At 48.1% G+C, this 19,117-nt stretch overlaps 1 protein-coding gene and 1 gene segment (V, D, J or C); both read right to left on the minus strand.

Annotated features, from left to right (window-relative positions):
* Positions 1-19,117, minus strand: part of LOC120529944 — a 62,924-nt gene that overhangs the window by 25,596 nt on the left and 18,211 nt on the right. The gene's annotated exons all lie outside the window — the stretch shown is intronic.
* LOC120529848 lies at positions 11,222-12,455 on the minus strand. The segment is given in 2 exon segments: positions 11,222-11,892; positions 12,006-12,455. Coding segments are annotated over 2 exon segments (621 nt in total).

A 19,117-nucleotide genomic window follows, 5' to 3' on the forward strand; every position in this document is an offset into this window, starting at 1 on the left:
CTCATCTCTGATGCCCACCACAGCACTGTAAACATTATAAGAGGTGAACGTCAAATGAGCCTTTGGGGTTCATGGATTCTAGAAATCGACTTGTGCTTTCCACTTTGATTTGTGACTCGGGTATTTTGTGGAGCTGCTGTTGATCGCTGCTGCCAGGACCATCCTAGACTGTAGAGGGGTCCTCAGTGGTGGTGGTCATGTCAATCCCAAAGGTCACTGGATTGGAGAACCCGTCAAACCTTCCATAAAATGTTCTTTGTTTTGTTTCTTTGGCTTCTCAAGTCTCTCCAGTCCATCTTGACTTTGAGCTTCTCTCTGACTCTTGGCCTGTTGTTCTCCTGATGGTAACCCTCACTTTGTGTCACTGACTTTGTCCTTTAATGAATTATTAAATAGGCTGAAATCACACAAATCACCAGGACCAGATGAGATTTACCACCGAGATCTTAAGGAGGTCAGCGAGTGCACACATTTATAGGAAGTCACTGAGCACTGAGGAGATTCTGAAGGACTGGAAATGGCAAACATCATCCCGTTATATAAAAATGGTGAGCGGGCAGAGCCAAGCAACTACATGCCAGTAAGGAGGAACATTAATGGAAGGAATAATTAAGGAGAAGATGGAGCGACACCTGGCAAGGACAGGACAGGACAGTCAGTGTGGGGTCAGAAGAGGGAGGTCGAGTTTTATCAACAGGCTGGAATTCAATGAGGAGGAACAAAAGGAAATGACCAGAGTGGAGCAGATGAGCTGAGGTGCCACCTAAAAAGGTGGGCATCAAACTAAAAGAAGTGGCAGTTCAGGGTATTGATGGGTACAGAATTGGCTCAGACACAGGAAGAGCAATGGTGTGAGGAACCTCATCAGAACTGGCCGATGTTAAGAGTGGTGACCAGCAGGGGGCAGTGTGGGGGCCATTGAAATATTTAATAAATAGAAATGATTTAGATAGGAATATAAAGAACAAGCTGGTGAAGTTGGCAGATGACACCAAGGTAGGTGGACTAGCAGATAATTTGGAGTCTGTTATATCATCACAGAAGGACTTGGACAGACTTGTGGCAGATGAGGTTTAATGTCAGTAAATGTAAAGAATTACACACAGGAAGTAAAAAATGTGAGGTCTGAATACACAATGGGGGTCTGAACATCGAGAGTCCACCTTATGAGGAGGATTTAGGAGTCGTAGTGGACTCTCAACTGGCAGACAGTGTTCAGAGACCATTAACAAAATGTTAGGTTATATAGCGCCTTGATGTGTGAAGTACAAGTCACAGGAGGGTCTGCTCAGTCTTTATAACACACTGGTGAGGCCTCATCTGGAGTCCTGGGGGCAGTTTGGGTCTCCATAAAGACAGAGCAGCACTAGATAGATAGATAGATAGATGTGAAGGCACTGTATTATAGATAGATAGATAGATAGATAGATAGATAGATAGATAGATAGATAGATAGATAGATAATTCACTATATGATAGATAGATAGATAGATAGATAGATAGATAGATAGATAGATAGATAGATAGATAGATAGATAGAGAACGCCTTTATCATGTGTCCATCTGTCTTTCTTTAAGTTACGTGTACATCTCATTGTTTTTTATGGTGTTTGTTTCTCAAACAAGAATTTCATGGCTGATCTGACAATTCTGGGGTGGCTGTTACTGTTCTGGTGTGTTTCACTATGGACCTGAGAAATGACTTATTGACTTATTAATGGATTATTATTATTATTATTATTATTGTTGTTGTTGTTGTTGTTGTTGTTATTATTATTATTATTGTTATTATTATTGTTGTTGTTGTTGCTGTCCACTATTTCTACACCCCTATTATCCATCAATCCATTATCCAACCTGCTATAGCCTAAGTACAGGCTCACGGGGGTCCGCTGGAGCCAGCCGACCCCTATAATAAATTGTCTAAATCGCAGGGCGGTCTGTGACGAGGAAAGTCAAGCACACTTATAACATGGCAGGGTGACATTAAGGCCACCCTCTCATCGTAATCAGCGGAGTTTAATGACTCCGGTATGTCCTGTAGGTGAACAAGGCCGATCGATTTATTCGGGCGTAGGTGTTGTTTTTGTGCAGGTGTCCCCGCGGTCTCTGTCACCGTGAGTGTCCCATGCAGCACAGTAATATGTCGCCTCGTCGTCCGTCTCAGCGCTGTCTTTGTGCAGAGTTAATCCTTTGTCCTCAGCTCTGAAGTTCTGGTAATCCGCGGAGTCGTAGCTTGTGGTTCCCGAGTTTACGTACAGCATTCGCTCTAAAGCCCCGTTGTCTTTTTGTCGATACCAGTGAATGGGGTTGCCGTCCGTCGTGCATCTTATTCGGACCGTCTTGCCCAGCCCTTTGGTCACAGAGAGCTTATCTTGTGTCACCGTGAGAGCCAGAGCTCTGCCTGTGAAGAACAAAGAGAAGATAAGAACAGGAGAAGACATCGCAGTCGGCAGTTCGAGCGGCTACAACATCTCACCGAGGAGAAGAGAAAGAAAGACAGCGCGCCAGGCGAGCATCGCGACGTGACTCGTGTGAGCGACAAGAGCGAACTGTCGCCGCGGCGTGTCAGCCCTGACAGAAGTCAAGTGACATGTCACACCCTCAGCGATCATTTCCTGTTCTTGACGCAGAAGCCCAAATTCGCGCAGCTCCTGCAGTGTGATCTGTGCAGATCTCCACACACTTACAGATTCATTCACTCATCAATGGTGTGTCTGCTTAGAAGGAATGGAAGACTTTTAACAAAACTTTATTAGAAATACGAATCTGTAAAAAGCCGTGTGCTTTATTCTAAGTTTAAAATGATCTTTGAGTTTATATGAGTGAAAGCGCATGCATCTCATTTATTATAGAGCTCATTTCATACTCTGTAAACGTTGAGCATTTTTAAATAGACAACAACTAATTTACATATGGGGCGGCACGGTGGCGCAGTGGTAGCGCTGCTGCCTCGCAGTTAGGAGACCTGGGTTCGCTTCCGGGTCCTCCTGCGTGGAGTTTGCATGTTCTCCCGTGTCTGCGTGGGTTTCCTCCGGGCGCTCCGGTTTCCTCCCACAATCCAAAGACATGCAGGTTAGGTGGATTGGCGATTCTACATTGGCCCTAGTGTGTGCTTGGTGTGTGGGTGTGTTTGTGTGTGTCCTGCGGTGGGTTGGCACCCTGCCCAGGATTGGTTCCTGCCTTGTGCCCTGTGTTGGCTGGGATTGGCTCCAGCAGACCCCCGTGACCCTGTATTTGGATTCAGCGGGTTAGAAAATGGATGGATGGATGGATAATTTACATATTCCCATTGTCAGAGGTCCTTATTCTCTGAGTGTAGACTGGTGTGAAAAATGTGCCTTCGTAAAATAGAAAATGTGCCCCGGTTATGTCTTCTTATAAGTCATCTCCTCCTGGCCTCACCTCAGCTCCGCTCCTTCTCTGTTTTACTGATGCGCAGCGCCGTTCACGCTGCGTGGACTGAACGCGACCACCTTAAGAGCCGCGACCACCTTAAGTCACCTTGACGTTCAGCGCTCATTTGACATTCGCAGTCTGCAATGCAAACATTAAATGATAATAAAGAATAATAAGTTCACCGTCAGTCCAGTGGTTCTCAAACCACCTTGGGGGGCGCGAAGATGTGAAAAAAAACAAGAAAACAAGAATCAAAAATATGAAAAACACATCTATTGAGACCAAAACAAATTAACTTAAACTATAGTCTGATATTATAGAAAAATAAATCTAGAGTTAGATAAACGTCGATAAAAGTTAAGGAGGTGTAATAACATATTCATCTATGATATGTCATTCATTTAAAAAGAACAAATTGGTATTAGTGGGCTCCTTCAATAAAACGTCAGGGGGGCGCGATTAAAACTGTTATGAAAACTCGGGTCGCAAATACAGTGGTGTGAAAAACTATTTGCCCCCTTTTCCTGATTTCTTATTCTTTTGCATGTTTGTCACACAAAATGTTTCTGATCATCAAACACATTTAACCATTAGTCAAATATAACACAAGTAAACACAAAATGCAGTTTTTAAAATGATGGTTTTTATTATTTAGGGAGAAAAAAAATCCAAACCTACATGGCCCTGTGCGAAAAAGTAATTGCAAATAGTTTTTCACACCACTGTACGTAAAGGTCGAGAAACGCTGCGTCAGTCCGTCATTTACTGGACCGCTGAACAGGCGCTAGGGTGCAAGGCGGGAATGATCCCTGGACAGGCGCCAGTCCGCCGCACACACAGACACACACAGTGGGGCTAATTTAGCGTCGCCAAGCCCCCTGCCTAATGCGCCCCTCACTGTTCGCCACAAAGCCCTCCAATTTCCTGTAAACGGCACGTGACGTCAGCATCCTGACGCCCCAGCCGCTCGAGTCGGGCGCCAGGTGTGCACTTCAAAGTAAGAGTCCCACTTGTGTCCTGTGCCGGGTGTGGCAGCGTTTTGTCGCGTTAATCGGATGCACCTAACATGATGTCGGCCAGCTAGGAGAGGCGGGAGCAGAAATTGAGAGGAGCCGCTCGCCCTCATCCTGCCAAGTCAGAGTCGGGAGAGGAGCTGAAGTACACTCGCCAGGGATGAGTCGAGGAGAAGAAAAGGTTTGCTTGGCGGAGCTCTATTACGAGAAGAAGCCTGTTAAAGGTGTTGTTGCACATATGCAACGTGTGTTTGCACCCGGGGCTGTCTTGGCATAGTTGTATGTGGAGTTTGGGGGCTCGGTGGCACCCCCTGGTGGTCCCACTACAGATCCGAAATCGTCTTTACTGGGCGCTCTTGACTCAATCCAACAACATGAAATCACCGTTGGTCTGTCCATTGCAAGCCCACATTGCGCTCCCTGAAATAGAAAGTTAAGAAATGCCCCAGCACTGTGCCAGTCCACTGTGAGATATTAAAGGTGCCCACAGCCGTCCTGTTCCTAGAGGAGCGTGCAGGGCGCCCAAGAGCTTCACTGAGCCACTGATCGTCTTCTCAGCCCAACACTTCCAATGCTGTGCCTCTTGTGAGGCTTGTGTGGCGTTTTAAGCACAAAATAAATGACATTAGAAATCCTATAATACGCCCCCATACCCCCTGGACGCCCAACCTGCACTCTTAACCTGAACCCCATGGAGTCGCCTCTCACCTCAAACATGCACCTTAACTTACCTGTAGCACCGGACCACCCTGATGCTCATCAATGAACAGGTTTGAGTTCACAGTGAGGGAGTCAGAAATAAACCTGACGTCTTAGCATTAAACGTTCAGGTGGAAGTAAAGACTCTGACCTTCAGCTGAACTTCAGCTTCCACCTCAACCAGATTCTGAGGGCTGCGTTTACATTTAAGGGACACAGCAAACGTTGGACCTCTGATGACATCACAGGAGGCGCACAACGTCATTGACGCTTTGTTTTACTTCACCCAATGCCCTTCTAAAAGAAAAGACACCAGTCAACTCCAGTGAGTCCAGCATGCGAGTCCACAGTCTTAACTGGAAAAAGGACACCAGAGCACATCACGCCAATCTGAGCGTCGTGGCACTGGCTACCTGTGAACATCAGAACATTGTGTGTGGGCACAGGCCACTCGGCCCAGCAAAGCTCGCCAGTCCAGCCTGCTTCACTCTTCTAAAATAACATCAAGTGGACTTTTGAAAGACCCCAAAGTCTTACTGTCCACCACACTACTTGGTCACTTACTCCGTGGGTCTCCATGTTAACTAAAACGTCCAGATGTTTGTGTGAAGTTCACCCTTCACAAGTTTCCAGCTGTGTCCCCTGAGTTCTTGATGACCTCATTTTAAAGTCACAGTCTCGACCCACTGGACTAACTCCTCTTCATCATTTTAAACCCTTCAGTCAGGTCTCCTCTTCATCACTGTGAAGGCTCAGCTCTTTTAATCTTCACTCACCCCCTGTAGCCCTGAATCAGCCTAGTCACTCCTCTCTGGACCTTCTCTAGTGCTGCTCTGTCTTTATGGAGACCCAAACTGCACCCAGGACTCCAGATGAGGCCTCACCAGTGTGTTATAAAGACTGAGCGTCACCTCCTGTGACTTGAACTCCATACATCAAGGCGCTATATAACCTGACAGTCTGTTAGCCTTCTTAATGGCTTCTGAACTCTGTCTGGAAGTCGACAGCTTAGAGTCCACTACGACTCCTAAATACAATTTATTTTTGTATAGCCCCAAATCACACAAGGAGTGCCGCAGTCCTTCTCATGAGGTGGACTCTCGATGTTCAGACCCCCATTGTGCACTCAGACCTCACATTTTGACTTCCTGTGTGTCATTCTTTACATTTACTGACATTAAACTTCATGTGCCACCAATCTGCCCGAGCCTGTCTGCTGTCCAAGTCCTTCTGTGATGATATAATGGACTCCAAATGATCTGCTAGTCCACCTGTCTTGGTATCATCTGCCAACTTCACCAGCTTGTTCTTTATATTCCTATTTAAATCATTTCTATTTATTAAATATTTCAATGGCCCCCACACTGCCCCCTGCTGGTCACCACTCTTAACATCGGCCAGTTCTGATGAGGCTCCTCACACCATCGCTCTTCCTGTGTCTGAGCCAATTCTGCACCCATCAATACCCTGACACCCCACTTCTTTTAATTTGATGCCCACCTCTCAGGTGGCACCTCATCAAATACTTTCTGAAAGTCGTCATCAATCATCTCATCTGCTCCTCTCTGGTCGTCTCCTTTTGTTCCTCCTCATTGAATTCCAGCCTGTTAGTAAAACACGACCTCCTTCTTCTGACGCCACGCCGACTGTCCTGCCCTGTCCTTGCCAGGTGTCGCTCCATCTTTTCCTTGATAATTCCTTCCTTTAATTTTCCTGTGATGCCCATTAAGCTCACTGCCCTCTAGTTGCTTGGCTCTGCCCGCTCACCCTTTTTATATACTGGGCTTCACTGTCTTCAGCACTAATCACATGCGGGTGTCCCCATGAGACACAGAGGCTCAGTGCCCTTTGGTGACATGTCACTTACTGACCAGTGGCGTCTCACTTCACACTCATCTTCATATGGAGGGGTGACGTCTGAGCCTTGTTAACCTGCTCCTAGTGAGGAGCAAACGGCACCAGTTGTCCTCACATTTACTTCATTACCTCAGTCACTCAGGACATGAAGACAAAGTCCAGAGATTATGTGGTCTGCTTAAAGAGTCTATGAAGGAAAGTGAGTGACGTCACAAGAGGGCGCTGTTCTGGGCCGCTGTTTGTGTCACCAATCAATGAGATGGCCAAGTTACCATCTCTGATGTCCACATGACGTGGTCCCTCTCACTGAGGTGTCTCAGTCCCTGAGGTCACTTCCTATGTTGTCACTCAGGCCCACCATATTTATTTTCAAATCACACGTCAAGCCTCCAGATCACGTGACCTTCCACACATCTGATTGGCCAGCTGTCATGATGATGGACGCTGCGGTCCTTGGTGTTTCTGTTTCATCTCTGGCTGCTTCCATTGTTTAAACCCTTAAGTTATAAAACGTGTTTGCCCACAAACTCCTTGGATTACTCGAACAACACAAGAAGAACCCAGGACTGTGTTGGGGTCACCAGTGCTGAGTCCACAAGAGGGCGCTCTGCGTGTTGCTAGTTGAGTAACTGCCCTGAGGGTCCTTCACCAAAGGTCATTTGTCCCAAGCTGTAAACGTCACATAAGCGGTGTGTGTGGCTCCTCCTTGTGTTTTGAGGGCGGGGTCTCCATGACGTCACCACTCCTGACTCCTCCCTCTGCCCGTAGACATCTGCTGAGCAGACTCGGGAGTCGCAGGTCATTCATTTATTGTACCGTCTCTGTGTCTGTCTGTCTGTCTGTCTGTCCGTCCCCTGTCTCGTCTTCTGTCGTCAGCTGCTGTCATTTCTGTAATCGTTGTGTTTATTAAAGTGACGGTCGTTCAGCTCTCCTCGTATCACTCGAAGGACTCGCTCACGCTTTGTCTTTTTGATTTGAAGCCCACGTCTAACGCACCCGCGCTGAGGTTCAGGGGTCTTCCTGCCCTGTGATGTCACACAAGTCTGACGGTCGTTTTGTGTTTAAATAAAGTTTTGTGCTGAAGAAACAAAATCACCGCCCACTCCTGTCAGGTCCATGTGGCGTGTGTTTGAGTTTATTTAGTGCGGTGCCCGCCACTGGAGGGCATCAGGCATGCTGTGTTGCTCTGATTTCCTTCGGCTTTTTCTGCTCAATCAAACCTCCTGTTGGGTTTTCTTGTTTGCTGCCAGGATTTCTGTAACATGGAGGATTCTCTTCCACTCCTCTTATGTGCTCACTCCGTGTGTTTGGGGACAACTCCAGGGGCACAAAATGGAGGACCTTTAACACTTCAAGAACCAGGGGGCAGTAGAGGCACAACACCCCCAGATGGCACAGGTGAGAAGTGAACCCGGCCAATGAAACCAGAGCCGTCCTCACCATCCTCTCCATGGGCAGTGCAGAGTTTAAGAGAAGCCATAAAAATCAGGGCCCCCAGAATGGAGGAGGGTCCCAGGGTGGTCTGTTTCATTGTTCTTTGTCTTATTAAGGCTGCGCTGAGGCTCAGGACTGCTTGAACACCTCGAGCCACCAGGGGGAGCCGTAGGAGGCGGGCCAGAGGGATCATGTGACCATGTAGTGTTCTGGTAAGAGCTCGAGAGCGCCCCCTAAGCAACCGCCAACTGTCCTGGCCAGGGGTGGGCTACTCGTTTAGCCGGATGTACTTCTTGACGGTTTGCCTGATCCTGATCCGTCAGGTTTTCAAAACTCTTGTCATAGCAACACATCCAAATCCTCAGAGCTGCTTGGCGCAGGATTGGCTGACACACTTCATCAGAGGCCGTGTGTGCAATTCATCCAGTTGTGGCTTCACCGTTCATGAATGGTGTGCCAATTATAAGAACAGGCTCTCATATAGAAAGGGGGCTGCGCGATCGGCAAGACCCTTTATTGATCCATCCGGGAGGAAATTCTTTTTGATAGACACCGCTTTAGTCGGGGGGTTATTGTACCTCAAAGCTTTATTAGCACCTCAGACTCGGCGAAGTCGGGCTCTCACACCCACACAGACAGACAGCAGGCATCGCTTTGAGGGGCGGAAAATCGAACATCTAAAAGTGCAGTTTGCCAGGCAATTCGTAAAGTCTGCTTGGCTCAGAAAGATTTCCATCAAGTTTTCGTTGTGTTTCCTGGACACCTGCGTGTGCAGACCATAGAAAAGGCATTGCATGCCATTGCAGGTGGGTAATACCCAGGCAGAAACAGGCACAGTGCCACAAAGAATCTCACAATCAGCCTAACATTCTCATTACCCAGGACGACGGGGGCACATGGGGCTGATCAGAGTGGACTTTGGTCAAACATTATTTGGAAAATCTGCCTCTAATCCTCCTGATGAACAATAATCAGACACAGCGTCTTCATCAGATACTTGACCTTCGTCGATATCTCGTTGGTCAGACACAAGTTCTATGGATATGACAGTAGAGGGCTCTATGGGACAGACCTGTGGCACACATTGAGGGCAAACCTCCGCAATGCCCGTCCTTTACCTGACCGCTCGCTGCACCCTGCCACTGGTTCAGAGGAGGAGCTTCACACTGGAGTGCCCTCAGAAACCGGGCGATGGGCATTTTGCTGGAGAGCCAACTCTACTACTGGGTTTAGGTCTGGACCGCCTGGACCTCCACCTGTTTGTCGCTTGTCTGCCTTCTTATTAGCTTTACATTTTTTTATATTATATGTGTTTATATATGTTTTATATTATATATATATATATTTTTTATATATTATATATGTTTGGGCCTGCGGTGGGCTGGCACCCTGCCCAGGGTTTGTTTCCTGCCTTGTGCCCTGTGTTGGCTAGGATTGGCTCCAGCAGACCCCCGTGAGCCTGTAGTTAGGATATAGCAGGTTAGAAGATGGATGGATGGATGGATAAATATGTGTTTAATATTATATATGATTCTTGAAATAGTTACCAGTTTGAAGTATGTTCACTTTAACCTGTCCCCATGTTCTCCCTGTGCTGCCGTTTGATCTGAATTAGGACTTATTAAATAATAGTTCATGACCCGCTGCTCTCACGAAGTACAATCACAACGCGTTTAATAATCACAATGCACACCTCTTAGCGTTTAATTTGTCGCCCACTTTCTGCCTTTTCTTGATTTGATAACAAAGGCAAAGACACAGCGGGGGAGGGGAACAAAACACAACTTAAAAACTCAGTCTATGGGGGGCTTGTGTCTTCAGGACCCCCGTGAGATGCGAACATGTGGTCCCTTCAGATGTTTTCCTGAGAAACTTCATTTCTGTGCTGTTTGACTGATAAAGTATTTCAACATGGAGGGTCCGTTATCTGACTATCTGGAATACTTCATCCTTCTGCTGTGACCACCTGACTCACTAAAACATTCAAATGCCCCCCTTTGACGGCTGCTCAACGCTGATCTGCCTCATCTGGGAGATAAGAAAAGGACCCGCTAAGAAATGCACTTCATAAAGGCCTGATTTAGGGGGCGGTGGTCGTATTTTAATGATCCCCTTATATACCTTCAGATATTAATTTGCTTTATTTTGGGATCGGCTGGCGACTCAAAACTAACGCAGCTTAGCGGTAAAGGTGACGATTTGTGGAGGGATCTTCACGACCCCCTTCAGCGGCTGCTTCAGCTCCATTTTGCCCACAGATTCTCTTTTTATGTTCTTAACGACGATAATAAAGTTAATAAAGTTTTGAAGTATAAATGAGAATGTCAGAAAGCTGAATCATCATCATTCAAGGAGGATGGGCGCCAGCACACCCCGCGACCCCCGGTCTGAATTAAGCGGGTTATAAAATGACATATTCCAAGAAATAAAGCATCCATAAAGTATTAAAGATGAACATTTTAGCACCGATCATTTCATTTGGTCATTCAGTCGTCAGCTGCGTATCTTCGTGGACCCTTTTAGTCGGGAGGGTCGCCGTCCGCACACAAACGAATTATCAGACGCTGCTGAACGAAGTGGCCGAGTGTGGACAGTGCGGTGGGCGGAGGGCTGGACACACACACACACACACACTTTTATGTATTTATTTATTTAGTTAGTTGTTTGTTTATTTGTTTATGTATTTGTTTGTTTGTTTGTTTGTTTGTTTTCTCCATTGAGTTATTTTTATAAATGTTCCTTGATATAAGATGCGCCCTGATTTCTGCATCACTGCTTACAACGAAGCTTCTCGAAAGAACATCAAGCTGATCTTTTTTTTTTTTTTTTTTCGTTTATCATTTGCGGTGTTTTTATCAAATGTCGAGACCACCGCTGCCCGTTGCCTTTCCACGGTGGTCAGCACTTTCCCGTGGCACGAGCGCGACCCTCAATAACGCAGAAGTTTCGTCCGCGCTGCGCTGCTTTTCGAGTTTCCTTTCTACGCATGCGCATAAGGCACACCATTACCCGCTGTTCACGGGGCACCAAAGGATTCCCGACACCTCCAAGGCTGCCATTCGTTTCAGAAGAGCGGCGTTCATCGACCCGGGTGTGTTCGTTATGAGGCGGACAAGGCCATTCGGTTTAGCAGCAGCTTTGTTTAACCGGGCGGATGTTTTTGTGAGGGGGTCCCCGTGGTTTGCGTCACTGTGGCTGTCCCATGCGGCACAATAATACGTCGCCGTGTCGCCATTCACAGCTCTGTCTATACGCAGAATTAAGCCTTTGTCGTCAGCTTTGAACCTTTCGCTGTCTCCGATGTCGTAGCTCTCGGCTCCTGTGCTCGTCTGTACGTACAAAATTCGCTCCAAATCTCCGCTGCCTTTCTGTCGATACCAGTGAATGTAGCTGGGGCTGCCATCCGACTTGCAGCCTATTCGAACGGTCTTGCCGGGTCCTTTGGTCATAGAGAGCTTGTCTTGAGTCATCGTCAGAGCCAGAGCCCTGCCTGGGAATAACAAAGACAAAATAATAAAGAAAAAAATGAAATTAAGAAAATGTCAGAGACAGAGGAAGGGAGGGAGGGAGCAGACAAAAGTGTGAAGAAACACAAAGTCTCACCGAGGAGAAGGCAAAGAAAGACGCCGCGCCAGACGAGCATCGTGACGTGACTCGTGTGAGCGACAAGAGCGAACTGTCGCCGCGGCGTGTCAGCCCTGACAGAAGTCAAGTGACATGTCACATCCTCAGCGCTCATTTCCTGTTCTTGACGACCTTATAATGTCAACGTGCAGAATGAAAACCCGACGGCAGCTGCGCCCTGTCACTCATCGGTCCGTCTTTAGGGGTTCTGAGCCCCTTTAGTCCCGTCCGGGCTCGTGTGTGGCCGGCGCCTCGGCTGGCAGCGTCAGGTTTAAACGGAAATTTGATCAAATGTTAAAACAGCCTACCATAGTACGTTAGCATTTAGGCTCTCCAATTTCAAAAGCAGAATTTCAAGTTTCAAAAATGTTGTGTCAAATTTCAAAAGCTCAACCTCAAATTTAAAAGACTTGTAGCTGCTGATATGAAGGAAAGCACTCGGGGTGGGCAAAGTCAGTCCTGGTGGTTTTTGTTCCAACCCAGTTACTTAATTACTAATCATTAACTTAATTAAACCAAACAGTGTATGATAAATACACACAGGTGTAAATGAAGACATGTTGGTTTCTTTTGTCATGCGAGTCTTTTTGCTAATAAGGAGGCCACTCAAATTGAGAATACAGCTGTTTCAACCTAAAATAAGCAATGAAGGTTCAAAACCCTAACGAGTGACACAATGAAGATGAAGCAGAAGGACATCTCATTGAGTAATGGGTTTGGAACGACTTGAATGTTTAAACGGCCTGCCATGCGCAGTCAGCCTTGTGCTCGTGCGCGCCCCCGAGCCTTTAAATGACGTCCTAATGACACGTGACGTCTGACGTCTGCCCCGAAGGGCATTTCAAAGTAAAAGTCTCCTGCTTACAGCCAGTGGATGTTCGCGCCGACCGTAACGTCAAATGGCGTCAAAGTGTGCAGGACTCATGGCTGACGTTCGGATTTCTTCTCAAAGGAGGAGCTGCGGGCTGCGTTTATATTTTCACAGCCCACATGTGATTTGAGACGATTCTCAAAGTCAAAGTGAACTTTATTGTCATCTCAACCATATACAAGTATACAGATTGACGTAATTGCGAAGCTCAGGGTCCACAGTGTAACAACATGAGGTGCAAATAATAAATTAAAAATAGAATTAAAATTCAAATTTAAAATGAAAACACAAACAAGACAAGACAAAGACGTAGCAGCAATATTGACGTGTGGTAAGCAATATGAAGATTGATGCAATGTATGGTATTACGCCATCTAGGTACATAAATATAGTCAATAGATATGTAATATAATTTAATAAATAATAGATACAGAGAATCCAGAAATGATCAGCGCATGATTAGAGTTGTTCCAGACACGAGGCACCCCAATAATGTCCTCTGCTGTCCTCACTGTCCTGTGCGGTCAGATCTTATTGCAGTTGCCATCGTACCAGTCAGTGATGCAGCTGGTCAGGACGAAACGAGGAAGACCTGCTGGCTTCAGCCGCCTCATGAAGTGTCGAAGTCTCTGCTGGGCTTTCTTGATTAGCGTTGAGGTGTTGTGTGTCCACTCAGTTATGTGCACACCGAGGGACTCTGAACCGTTGATGCCGAGTGGCATGTGGGCAGGATGTGATTTTCTCAAGTCTTTAGTTTTGTCGACATTGAGAGGTGGATTGTTGTCTTCACACCACGTCACAGATCTGTACGCTGCTTCATCATCCCGTCATGTCATCCTCAGACTTGATGAGGTGGCTGTGCAGTCGTGAGTCAGCAGGGTGAAGAGCAGAGGACTGAGCACACAGCCCGGTGGCACTCCAGTGCCCAGTGTGATGATGCCCATCTGAACTGACTGGGGCCTCTCTGTCAAGAAGCCCAGGGTCCAGTTGCAGATGTTGGTGTTCAGGCCCAGCCAGCTTTTGAGGGATGATTGTGTTGAAGGCTGTGACTGGCATCGTGACGTGTGTGAAGGGCACAGCGTTCTCATTCATTTCTTAAGACCTGTCAGTGTTGAGGATTTTCAAAGGAGTGAAGTTCTGAACGCTCTGATTCTGATTTCACGTTTAAGGTGGGAGTCTTTAACTGCACTCTTCACAACATGTCAGACGTCACAGCGCTCCAGTAGTACGGTGTACAGTCTATCGTAGATTACATCTCAGGGCTCAGTTACTACAGCATAGACAAGAGCACTCAAGACTGGAGTTGAAGCCGAAACCCTGAGAACCTCCAAGAAAGCGTCTGGATGAGGTGTTGTGGCCGCCGAGCCTGCTGGCCTCCTCTTCTGTTCTCCTTGAAATTGCGTTAAAGTTTGTCCAGAATGAGCTGCCATCATAAGACAGCAGTAACTTGAGCTCTTGATCTTGAATGTAACATCCTGCACTCAGGTTCTCTCTCTTCCCTGTAAAATGGCACACTTGCCTGGATGCCCATTGTGAATGCCACGGAGGAGGGCTGACCAGGGTGGAGACAGAGTTCCTGCATTGTAATCCTGCATCGTAATCCTAGTTATCTGGACTCTGATCGGTTTGTCATGAATGTGCATTCTGGGAGCAGTTTGTACCCCCACACAGAAGGTGGCACTGTTCCCAAAGGCTGACCCAAATCACAACACCTGCAGGGTTTCATGGGAATTGGAGTACAGAAGAGCAGCCCCGTTGGGGTCCCTGGGTGCCACCAGAGGGCGCTGTTTTGGGGGACCTGGAAGTGCTGCCGACTGGCAATGCGGTGACACAAGAAGGAGCCTCGAGTTTCACCGCCTTACAGCAGGGAGTCAAAGTTGGGAGGCGGCAGGCAGACGACACTCTCAGAAGAAGAAGGAAGGAGGGAGAAATGGCGTCCTTTAGTATTTAATGGCTGCTCTGTTGACAGGTGTGGCGGCCGAGCGAATGTCTTTAGTTGAACTCCACACGCGTGTTGGCCATTACTGGGTCTGCGGCTGTCGGCTCGGTGGCTCCCCCTGGTGGTGACTCCATGAAGACAGAGTGTTGTTCATTTTCCTCATTCATAAGTCACAGCCACCAAGTGAGGCGGGTCCCTTACATGTCACCCATGCTGAACAACCAGCGGTGTGTACAGCGGTTTGAGACCCCACAATAGAAAGTGTGCAGGCGTCCGGCCGGCTGAGGTCAAAGTGACCTTCAAGTGAAGTGACGAGTGCAGCCAAGAAGGGGCACACGAGATGGCAGAGCCAGTCTACAGCTCAATGATTTTAAAGAGGATTCCCTGTAAGGCTGATAAATGTGACACAAGATCAAAGCGCGGGGACGGGACTGTAAATACGCCGACATCGATGGCTACCCCCCCCCCGCCTGCTAAACGGAGCCCCTGTGCTTTATACACTTGGAGTGGAGGGTCTTCTCAATGGCGGTGTTTGACCCCCCACCGCCTCCTCCTCCTCCTCCTCAAGCACAGCACTCCATTAACAAGGTGGCTGGTCGGACCCTTCAGGCCCCTGAGATTTAGGACTTCGCCGGCCCACTGGACTCTTTGGTTCGTCCGCACGCCTTTACAGCACATGGACCCTGGCGTACTGTGAGAGTCTCTGTCTTCAGGACCACCCTTCATGGTCGTGGTGGCCGTCCCCTCATCTCGTGAAGTTGGTGGCCATTTGTTTGACTGTTGCAAAGTCTGAGACGTCCACCAGCGCTTCAAAGTGTCCAATGTGGCTCCATGACGCCCGCCGTTGGGGTCTCAGCATCAGTGCACGGGTCAGGCGGAGGAAGGACAAAGTGGCTGCGGCCGTCACTCGGTCTCTACAGTGAATGGCCCGCCCAGAACTCGACGCTACAATGGCTGCCCACCAAGAGCACCCGGGAGATTTAACATCAAACACGTGACACAGAAGTCAGGGTGACAGAGGACACGGCGAGGGGCCCGGAGCCAGGAGGTCAAGTGCTGCTTATTAACCAACACGACACCAAGAACCGCACGCCAACTTCCTAGAAGGACAATGCCTTTGTGTCGCTGTGGCGGTGACATCATGTGGCCATTGAGCTGAGCAGCTGCACGGTGACACTGGTGGCCTTTATACAAATTCAATAGAAACTCAAAAGGAAACGTTCATAAAAAGGCATCAAAGCAGAAAACGAGTGGACCCCTCAGCAGCCCCCAGAATGACAGCGTAACGATTTGTCTGACAACGAGAAATGAAGACGGCGTCCATTTATGTGACACGTGCTCACCCGGTCAGCATGCGTTGTCACTTTCAGGGCGCTGACTTGTCCACTGCCGGGGAGGGCTGAAGAAGACCCCTTTAGAGCTCTGCTTCCTTCAAGTGGACGGCCACACCTATAAGAGGGCACCAGATCTGTCACTGGGATGCCATTGTCACTCAGGTGTCTTTGGGGCAGGAAGGCCTTTCTTCTGGCCTGGCAATTGGCAGTAAGTGGGCCTTGTCTGGCAGAAGAGGCCGTACTTCATGGGGGTCCCTGGGAGCCCCTACACAAAGGTGGCAGAAGACACAACAGAAAACCTGAAAGTGACCTGAGGATGGCAACGCCACACCACAGAAACAACAACAAAGAGTGCAGCCCACCATGAGGAGCGCTCACCCTGGACCCCAAACCCCATCGGCTCTGAATGCCCGGGATCAGTAAAGTGTTGGTGTGGCATTGGTGAGCAGCTCAGTGACAGAAACGTGGCAGGCCATGGCGAGTGAGGGGCAGAGGAGCAGACGATGAAATGTGAGTCTGAAAGCAAGCGAGAGTCAAACCGGAGTCTTCATCATCAGCACTAAAACACAACTCTGGACGGAAGGACAAAAGAACGACGATGGCGGGCGGTCAACCTGAGAATCCCGTCTCAACGGTGGGACATCATAGGACCTGCTAAAGTGACTTCTGGGGGACACGGCCCAGCAACACAACATTACGTCACGGCAATGGCACCCCAAATGGGACCACAAGGAATACCCAACGTGACAATAAAAATATAAAAATATAAACCGTATATAACTCCATCAGCTCTGTGTTCAGACACCTCCAGGACATCCTCGTGTCACGTGACAGGCATGGTGACCAGAAACACTGTGGCTTCAGCTATGAAGAAGCACATCAGATGGGCCAAAGTGACGTCACCAAACACCACAGAACCACATCGGGGTGGAGTGACGTCACTGCTGTGATGGATGCTGTCCCCAACATAACGAGTGATCAGAGGTTCACTGTCTCAGCCAGGAGGTGGGCATGCCATACCAACATGGGCATACTGGCATCTCAGTGGGGCTCTACAGAAGACCCTTGTCCAGCCTGGAGGATTTGGGGAAACAGCCTTCCAAGACGACATGCACCCCCGGTGCACTGGGTGGCAGCATTCCTGGGCTGGTGTACCCATACATTTACCTACAGGGCATGCTGGGAATTGTAGTTCCAATGGCAGAGCCCTGCTGGATTCCTTGGATGCCACTGGGGGTGCTGAAGGGAGTGACTGTCTTCTGGCTTCCACTTGACCCAGAGGTCCTTCCTACATGCATCACTAGTCCTCCGGGGTCCGGCTGCCACCTCGCGTTCATTTAGGAAGTCACAGTCGGGAGTGGAGACGGACGAAGCCCACCTGGGAGGAGTGGAGGATGAGAAAGAGAGAACTAATAAAGAAGAAGAGCGGTGATAAAGTGAGTCTGGACTGAGGGATTTCTGTTAATAAAATGTCACTCACTGTAGGTGTAGTAGTTGTGTCGGAGGTTTGGGGGTCTGCAACACCCCCAGTGGTCAGACATCTAAAAATCGTAACAACAGAAACAGAAGGCTAGGACAGCAGGCACAATGTGCAAGAGCCCAAGCCCCATGGTGCCCTCAGATTGCCCTGCCCTGCACCCTACATGGCACTCACACCCAGCTTTGACCTGCTCTGTGACAATGTGTGCCATCTCAGTGGCCACAGAGTGGTGACAGAGTGTCTGTCCTCTTCTCTGGTGGCCACGCACAGCACTGGTCTGCTGGGGCTCATCTCGCCTTTTCACAGTAAAAGTTGCCCTCGCTGGGTGACTGGTGGCCCTCCTGGTGTGAGTCTCGGAGGCCCATAGAATCCTGATGCCCACCTTCAAGGGTCTTCAGTGAGACAACATGAGGCAGTAAATCGTGACAAAAGAAAAACAGACCTGGGATCAACGAGACAAGTCTGAGTTTGGAAAAGAGGAGGAGAAGCTGAAGATCATCAGGCAGGTGGATGAGCAGAGAGAAGGTGGGCACTGTGAGGACTCCTTGAGGGGCTCGGTCCTGTGAAGCTAACGGAGACAAAAGTGTCATTTATTAATGACAAAAGGAAGACTCTGAGGTGTCCTGTGCAGATCTGATGGCTGTCAGGTGGGGTGGTCACCAAGTAAAGCCCCCAACTGACAGACTGGCAGACCCCAGCAATCATGAAATGAGATCTTGTTGAAATCAGGGGCCAGGACGAGCAGCCTCGTGACTGAGGAGAGGTGACATCAGGAATTGGGGACATGAAGTGGCCTGTGCCAGCACTGGGGTTCAAAACATGAGGGACAAACAAAATAGATAGATAGATAGAGTGAAAGGCGCTATATAACAGATAGATAGATAGATAGATAGATAGATAGATAGATAGATAGATAGATGAAAGGCACTATATAACAGGTAGATACAGTGGTGTGAAAACTATTTGCCCCTTCCTGATTTCTTATTCTTTTGCATGTTTGTCACACAAAATGTTTCTGATCATCAAACACATTTAACCATTAGTCAAATATAACACAAGTAAACACAAAATGCAGTTTTTAAATGATGGTTTTTATTATTTAGGGAGAAAAAAATCCAAACCTACATGGCCCTGTGTGAAAAAGTAATTACCCCTGAACCTAATAACTGGTTGGGCCACCCTTAGCAGCAATAACTGCAATCAAGCGTTTGCGATAACTTGCAATGAGTCTTTTACAGGCTCTGGAGGAATTTTGGCCCACTCATCTTTGCAGAATTGTTGTAATTCAGCTTTATTTGAGGGTTTTCTAGCATGAACCGCCTTTTAAGGTCATGCCATAGCATCTCAATTGGATTCAGGTCAGGACTTTGACTAGGCCACTCCAAAGTCTTCATTTTGTTTTTCTTCAGCCATTCAGAGGTGGATTTGCTGGTGTGTTTTGGGTCTTTGTCCTGTTGCAGCACCCAA

Source organism: Polypterus senegalus, chromosome 5 (genome assembly GCF_016835505.1).
Source record: "Polypterus senegalus isolate Bchr_013 chromosome 5, ASM1683550v1, whole genome shotgun sequence".
NCBI classification, from domain to species: Eukaryota; Metazoa; Chordata; class Cladistia; order Polypteriformes; family Polypteridae; genus Polypterus; species Polypterus senegalus.